This window comes from Trachymyrmex septentrionalis, unplaced genomic scaffold (genome assembly GCF_001594115.1).
Source record: "Trachymyrmex septentrionalis isolate Tsep2-gDNA-1 unplaced genomic scaffold, Tsep1.0 scaffold50, whole genome shotgun sequence".
Lineage (NCBI taxonomy): Eukaryota > Metazoa > Arthropoda > Insecta > Hymenoptera > Formicidae > Trachymyrmex > Trachymyrmex septentrionalis.
The window spans coordinates 576,825-585,268 of NW_017305673.1; the positions used below are offsets into that span (position 1 = coordinate 576,825).

At 42.1% G+C, this 8,444-nt stretch overlaps 2 protein-coding genes across 2 annotated transcripts in view; one reads left to right on the forward strand and one right to left on the reverse strand.

Annotated features, from left to right (window-relative positions):
• Positions 1-6,779, reverse strand: part of LOC108751629 — a 26,831-nt gene extending 20,052 nt beyond the window's left edge. The window contains exons 1-3 of the mRNA XM_018491912.1: positions 6,568-6,779; positions 1,141-1,237; positions 127-323 (exon numbers count right to left, since the gene is read on the reverse strand). Of these exons, the coding sequence (XP_018347414.1) occupies positions 127-323; positions 1,141-1,237; positions 6,568-6,646 (373 nt within the window). The 5' untranslated portion in view covers positions 6,647-6,779. The remainder of the gene's footprint in view (positions 1-126; positions 324-1,140; positions 1,238-6,567) is intronic.
• A 1,056-nt stretch (positions 6,780-7,835) lies between these two features.
• LOC108751591 (transmembrane protein 53) overlaps positions 7,836-8,444 on the forward strand; it is a 4,438-nt gene continuing 3,829 nt past the window's right edge. The window contains 1 exon segment of the mRNA XM_018491846.1: positions 7,836-8,107. Coding sequence (XP_018347348.1) covers positions 7,893-8,107 — 215 coding nt within the window. The 5' untranslated portion in view covers positions 7,836-7,892.

An 8,444-nucleotide genomic window follows, 5' to 3' on the forward strand; every position in this document is an offset into this window, starting at 1 on the left:
CGTAAAGTCGCTTAGAAACGAATATTGTGTCTTCCTCCGCGAGATCTATTTCCGCCTTGCCACGGACTGATTTAGCCAGAATATACACGTTTCCCGTTAACATTAGGGAGAGACAATTTTACTCACTGACATTTACGTTTCGCCGTGGCAGAATTTTCGCACCATTTTCCGACAAAAGGAGGTGTTTGTCCCCACGTTCATCGCCGCGGGCCTCCGCTTTCGCTTCCGCTTCCGTCTTCTCCGGCTCCTTGATAACGCCTCGCGACGAGAGCGTCCTTCTGTTTTCCTTGAGAGTCTCCATTCCCTCAAAAGATGCGTCCCCGCTGGCGGATAACAACAGCTCTAACCATCTTTGCTCTCGCAAAAAACAAGGGATCTAAGAGACGCTGTTCAGTCTACTAAATAAATTATCGAGAGAACAAAGAGGAACCATGTCGCGCAATTTCACCGTCTCCAGACTCTAAAAGACCCGTTTAAACCCTGTTAGACTTTGTTTCAAGAGAAAATATTTTTATATTTCTGCCGATACGTATGTAACGTGCTTGTTTAAGAAAAGAAAGATAATAAGACATCGAATACATTTATAAAAATGTAGTGTGGACGTAAATACAGGTTGCAAACGTGTAAGTAAAGCATATTTAAACGAATGTACCATCAGCAATTGAATCTTTTTTCCTATACCGACAGAACGATTTTGCTTAATTATATCTAGCAACCGACATAATTATTTTGATAGTCCGACAAAATTATTTTTTAATATCTGTGTCTATTGAAACTTTTTAGATATTATTACGCAAAATCATTCTATCCGTGAATATTCCTTCCTTAACATTACAGGATTAATCATCGACCAGTTGGTGGTATTTCGAAAGCGCTTCTTTGACGCTACCGTTCTGATAGACCTTTGTAATTCCAAGCTATAATTACAGCGTAATTCTATTAAAGACTTCCCTTGTGATATCCGACCGGATACGCAGATTTATACGACAAAGCATACGTCATTGTGAACCGAGAGGATCGCTGGAGCCTCGTGGAGAGTCTCGTTTCTCGCGTTCCCCGCATCGCGTTACGTCCGGAAGAAAAGTCGGCGAGCAAGCGGCAGGTTTTTACAGCTCGAGGGAGATCGCGGCGATACTTTACCTATACTGCCGACGGATTCCCAGAGTGTGCGACCCGTCACCGGAGCGATTCGAGGCCATCCTGTCCCCGGACGTACCACGTGCATTTTGGCAGAGTCCTGTAAACACGAGGGGATTCGATCTTAAGATCCAACTTTGGATTGCGTTCCACTTGATGCTCGCAACGCTCGCTGTAATCATTTCAGCCTTCTTGTTGTTTATGGAATATTGAACAAGGGCAAAAGGAAAAAAAAAACGCTCTGCGTGCGTCATGATCGCCAAATGGAACGCACCCTCGATTAGCCTCGAGTGGCAGGAAAATAAGGGTGAGATGGACGAAGGGTGAAGAGAGCCGCTCTTCTTACGACTGCATCTCCGCGGGCGATGCAGTCAGCGAGGCGAAAATGCGGAAGTTCTATTGTGAAGTTTGTCGGAGCCTCGCACACGCCTGTGCCACGAGTTGGGTCGAAACTTGGACTGTTACTACAATGAAACTACCACGCGGAACCCCGGAAGTCATCGGTCCCCGCCCGTCATTTCACTCTGTCGAGCGTACTACCCGCTCGTCGATATGGAAATTCTTTAATGCGCGAAGATGGCGATAAAATCGAGTTGATGGGAATGAACGAGGAAGGAGGAAGCAGAAGGATGGCTGGTCGATCTCTGAAAGGACGGGCGAGAAATATCTTAATTTCTCGAAGGACGTTCTTTCAAATTTTTCTACCGTTCAACGCGACAGCGCTGGATGTAAAGGATCTTTTGCAAATCTCTTTCGGAAGAAGGGCACGTCGGGAAATAATTTTTAGTGATAACATTTTATCTATTCATTTTAGAAACGTGAAGACTTTCCTCTCATTGAACCTGCAATTTTTCCATTCGCGAGCTATAATACGGACTTCGGCGCGCTAACGAAGGGAATCTATGAGATGTGCCCCCGAAAAGTTTTACGGTAGATTATACTCGAAACTTTTACGAGGTTCTCGATTCAGAGAGGAGGCGGTACCGGCCGCATTTTCCTTCGCCATTGTCGAAGAAAACCCGTCGAGAGAGGCATCCTTGAGTCTAACCTAAGCGATATCAAGTGGCAATTGGTATAATCCAGCGATAATCGACTTTCTCCGTTGTTATCGTTGTATCTGAAAACGTTAATAAATGCAAATATCCGTGTAAGTACTTCCAAAGGAGAGATTATCCCGCAGAGAGAGAACTCACTCTTAATATCTCGTGCTTGTATCTAAATATATAATAAATATAAATATATACATATTTTATATATTATATGTATATATTAAATGTACACACACACACACACACATATATATATATGTTTGTTTTGTGTCAAATCAAGTTTGTATATAATTTATATTTATATCGAAATTGAATTTATAATATAATAATATTATTAAATTAAAATTATGTATTTTATGTATATATTTTTAATTTAAATATTTTTTCGTATTGCACGAGCGCAAGTAAATCACGTCGCTCTTGCCGATTTTTATCATTTTGATTGACCAACGCAAATAATACATCGAGAATTGTAAAGCTGATATATTCTATTTAGATTGAATAGTGAAGATTTATACTTAAATTTTAATTTTCTATACTTGTGCCCTTAAAATTATTCATAAAATTATTATAATAAAAATTTTATTCTAAATTCTGATATATTTAGAAATTTGTATAGGTATATTCCTCGATATTTGTATCGATAAGTATCTTTGCAAGGCTTATTTATAAACCGATTGTTTTCGGTCTATCATCAGGGAAGTATGAAGGAACAGAAAACACACATGACAAAAGCGGAATGAAGAGAAACTGTTTCAACTTTAGAAACAATTAGAGCGAGCAGCTAAGCTTCGCCTTAGGCCACAGAGAGTAATTCGTTTGTTTTCTCTATCGTAATACCACCGACCACCGTAATATCACGATCACCAGAGTGGTGATTCTGTCGCGGAAGTTTAATTAAATTCAATCAGTGGTAAACGACGTTGTTATAATATATTCCACTGAATGTAAATCGCACCGCTCTTTCTGATTTTTATCATTTTGATTGACCAACGCAAATGCATCCAGAATCCAATGTAGCCAGTATATTCCCCATTTACGCTGGATTTACATTTATATACCATTTACTACAAATACAGAGCGGTTTTAGGGGAAGCTGTTTTAAATCTTTAATGGGGGTGCGTCGCCTAAATCAGCAATCGGGACGCTTGAATGTTTCACATTTATTTTCACATTGCCTCGACAAGAATAACATAATGTATGACACATTATGCCGGCGCATGAGCGTGAATAAATGAGTACATTTCGGCGGTACGGTGCGCGCACCGTCACACGCGCACCAGCAATTTTTCATTTGCCGCGCGCTCACTCACGTGTACGCGATATTCCAGCGCAACATTTCGCATCTGTAATATTCACGGGTCATCACCTTTAAAGTTACATCGAGTTTTCGCAAGAGAGAGAGAGAGAGAGAGAGAGGCAACCCCGGTCCGCAAACTCGGGGCGGGTGCGAACCCGACGCATCCTGGGAACGGACTCCTCGGGTTTCCCTCATCGAGGAAGCGAATCTGAAACGTCTTCGTATGTGCGACGATCAATTTTTGATTGCGAACCGAAAACGAACGCAAGGAAATGACCGGGGATAATTTCAAATCGAGACGCAAAATCGCGCGCGCTTTGAATAACTCGGTGCAATGGGACTTTGGGAAACTGCGCCTACTCTCGGGGAGAGTTTCCCCTAGCAAACCGCTTATCGTTCACCTGCAATAAGCTCGAACATCACGGGAGAATTTCTCCACCAGCTCGCATCGCAGCTGATGCGCGGAGCGTGGCCTCGCCGTTAATCCCTTGTCAATTTTCGCTCACGACACACGACACTGGGGACGACGAGATTACCTCCGGTAATGTTGCATCGCCAATCGAACGAAATGAATTTCCGGGGCGCCGGAGCTCGACCAATGGGACTTTCCTCCCTCCCTTTCTCTCTCTCTCCCTCTCCCTCTCCCTCCCCCTCTCTCATAAAAGGATAAATAATCCCTCCAAAGAATATTCCCTACGATCGATGAAAAACGACGCAACCCATTTTCTATAATTATTCCACATTATGCACTAAGCTCATCCCTTCGACTGAATAATTCATTGAGTGTTTGACGGCTGTCTACAGAGACGAATATAGGAAAAACCGATTACGAGGAGATTATGTTACGTCATAACGGTGAATTATAGGTCTTGCGCAAGAGATATTCTTATTATTAATATAATAAGAATGATTGTGAAGAAGTCTTAAGTGTATTCTCTATTTCTTCGTATCTATGCGATTATCGTAATTTTAATGAAACCGACCGATTGTATAGCGATCGTACAAACATTTGGAAACGATGGAAAAGATGCAGAAATATTATGTTTCAACTGCACTCCGAATATTGAGATCTTTCTCTCAAACGCATTTTGAAGCTTTACGTAACGTCGTCGCTGCGATATTTATGGACGATATTACTCCATTTAAGCCATAAGTGGAGCGCACCGAAATGAGTAAAAAGTACTGCAGGAACAGTGTGCATGCGTTTCATCCCTTGTAAATCTTGTGCCGTTTTGTTAATCCTGTTCTGCACTGGAGAATATGCAACGACGTAATTACGTGCGAATGTACCAACCGCGTGAACAACCGCATAAATCGTAAACGAGTTAAGTGGCGAAGTTAGATTGCCCGGCGCTCATTGTTTTTTCATTGTTTAAGTGGATCACATGAGAGGCAGGGAAAGACGGAGAGAGAGTGAGAGAAAGAGAGAGAGAGAGAGAGAATCCACTTAATGTTAATTCGTAAATCTGCTAATACGCGTCCAGCGACAAAACTAATTACATCACGCTATAGAAAGACGCCGGGGACTGGCATTTCATTGTGACTGCGCCGTCCACAATGCATTGTGAAAATTAACAGACCGCGCTTCAAGTTGCTCGCGCTTCGTAAAGGTGAAAACCCTGGTGGTTGGAATGGAGTTCCTGCCGTCGCGCGACGAGGAAATTTCCCCCGGAGATGTAGTGGACTATTTTTCACTTTTAAGATATGAGCCATCGGACGGAAGAGGTGTGGTATAAGGGAGGCATATTCTTCGCGCTTTAAGGAATGAAAGTACGAAAGGATTTAATGTGAGATAGCCGCTCTATTACACCGTTCTTCTCCATTCCGCTGCGTCGCAGGTGGAGGAGACGTCGTATGGGCGGCGTATTCTTCGCGCTTTAAGGAATGAAAGTACAAGAGGATTTAATGTAAAGATAGCCGCTCCATTACGTCGTTTTTCTCCGTCCCGTTGCCGACGAGGGAATTTTTGTAGAAGAGATCTCGGGAGTCTTGCCTTGCGCCAAAATAATTCGCCGTGCCCTTTGGAATGTACGATTTATTACTGACTTGTACCACTGCTCCGCACGACGGTTTCCGATTAACAGATAAAATCTAATTCAATGATAATTCTTGCGTGTTTTCTACAAGATAATGTAGACGCGGCGAAGTGAAATAATGAGAAGCGGATTCTCAGTTGGCTAATTTCAGACGAGAACGTTCGTAACGCGGTTTTTAAAAACTATGAGACAAAATTTACATATTATCACGGTCTCTTAAACGTTCTTTATTCATAGCCCCATCTCTTCTTAAAATACGAGGTAAACGTCTCGTCTCGGTTTTTAAGCTTTATCTCGGACGCGGACGTGGACATCCTTCTCTTTTTTTCTTTTATCTCTCCTGTTCTTCAAGCGCGCCATATAAATTAAAACACAGACACAGGCTGACGTGCTCAAGATTGAATCATCTTGCGTGCTTCGAAGATTGATCGTGGAATTGATTGCCATTTTGTGAAAAACTAGACGACGTAATCGATCACTATTGCATTAATTTCATATGTACAGCTAATCCTTCAAAAAGCTATGTTTATTGAGTAACATAATCAATCTATATGTATAATTAATGTATATGTAATTATGATTACACATGAATATAATATGTTCTCAATTAACGTAATTTATAGTAATTTAAGTAATTTACATAATAACAATTTAACTAATTATCACTAAAACCGATTAAAATTAATAATTTAATTCAATATATAAGCTAAAAATATTTAATTAATATAAATTTATATATGTATGTAATTAAAAGTTACTCAATTTAATACCTGTTTACCGCACGAATTTTATTTGCAACTAAATCAACAACGTTATAAAATATTGAACAAAGCTTATTCAATAAACATGAAATATCGGTTACACATGCGTTACATAAATATGTTACGTTATTGTGTACTAAATCACATGTAAATAAATTAAGAGAATTGATAACATAACGAAATAATATATTCAAGAAGTATATATTTCTTCATAAATAGAAAAGTCGGAGTATTTTTTCATAGGTGTGAAATAAAAAAATAAAACAAAATAAAAATGCACTCACCGAGCGGCAGAGTAATCGCCACGAGAAACAAGACGGCACAAGCGAGCCTCGCGTGGCTCGCACGTTTTTCAATGCACATAACGTGACGTCGTTCACACCGGTGTCCGAATACTTGTACCGTATCGCGCGGCCGCTCGCGTGGCTCTGAGTGCTTCTCTTTAGATTTCGAGTTTCGAAACGCGCTTCCTACCTCCTCCCTCTCTCTCTCTCTCTCTCTCTTTCTCTCTCTCCCTCGCTCGCTTCAATTTGGTCCCGCGCGTTACGGGACTCGCGCGCAGCTCCCGGATGCTGCGAACGGTCCAGCGAAGCGCCTGCTCGACGGCAACCTGTTCTACGGCCTCGCGTGCTATCCGCAGTTGGCGCCACTCGCTTGAGATCAGAAGAGATCGCGGAGAATTGAAAAGTGGGCTCTTACCATCGGAACGCTACTTACAGATTCCTTCCTTTTTCGATCTTTCGAATAAGCGGGACGGAATGTTCGTTCAAACCATTCCAGGGTTCGATTGCGTATCAGACAACTTGATAAATATTATAGAAATGAATAGATTTCGCTAAGATCCAGTGCCACAGTCTCACAGCTGACTCTTAACCGAAGTTCAACCTATTCCTCACTTCTTTCCAATTCTAAAATTGGAAAGAGATAAGGAGTGAGTTGAACCTCGGTTAAGAATTAACCGTAAGTTGCAGGACTGGACCTAAGTGTTAACAGACTAATGAAATTTTAAGTATTCCCAAAAATTCGCTCATTTTCGTAATTTTCACTCACTAATAAATCATTAATTAATTTAATAAGATGATCGCGCGGATAATCATACGTGTGGAAAATCGCATAATGACTTTATTAAATCCATCTTTCACGAATTTCCCAATTCACTAATTTCTTCTATTTATTTATGTTATTTGCATCATCTTTATTTTTCTATATGCAAATAATATATTAAAAAGTGATAAACGTTTCCCTCTCGCGAATTCGGGCTGTCGGTCCCGCGCTCTTGCGCTTCTGCATGTGCATACGACTGGACGCCCACATGCGCCGTCATCCTCGACCTAGCTCCTGTAACTCCCTTGGATATCGATCCTCGAGCGGGTTCGCGCGTTTCGAACGACGCAAACTCGAGTTCAAGCCGAGTAGAAGTCACCCTCCCGGCGAAGCTAGTTCATGCCCGGCGCATTACCTCACCCCCGACTGCATCCTCTCTTCCTCTCTCTCTCTCTCTCTCTCTCTCTCTCTCTCTCTCTCTCTCTCTCTCTCTCTCCCTCTTGTTCTCTCCGTCCCCTCCCTCTCCTTTCGTCCTCGTGAACAGGAGGCACGGCGATCGGACGAGATGAGCGAGCAGGAGGATCTGGATTATTACATCATGTTCCCGTCGTTTCCACCGTCCCCGAAGGACCAGACGTTGACCGCAGGTGGACAGAATCAACGGGAGGAGTTCGTGTTCGTGTACGAGGAGGACAAGCGGCCGGTTGTGATCCTGCTAGGATGGGCCGGCTGTCAAGACCGATACTTGGCTAAATACAGCTCGATCTACGAGGATAAGAGGTATTCTAGACAATTCTACCAATAATATCGCGTAATTCAATTTACACGCATCGCCGATACCGCCTGTGATCGAGCTGATACGCACTTAGTTAGGAGATCGAAAATCCATGTGTTGGAAAAAGAACTACACCTAATTCTGTAGTTCTCCAAGTAATCGCGTGCGTACCGGGTGCGCATTTCATAAATGGCGTAGAATCTGTGAGAACGATTTTGCGAAAGAACGGAGTTACCTCGACTTGTCGTATCGCAACAAAGTTCTTACGCGACTCCCACTTCGGGACGATTTTTATACATGAATCGAATTCGAAAGCGGGATTTTCTTTCTAATGCAATGTCT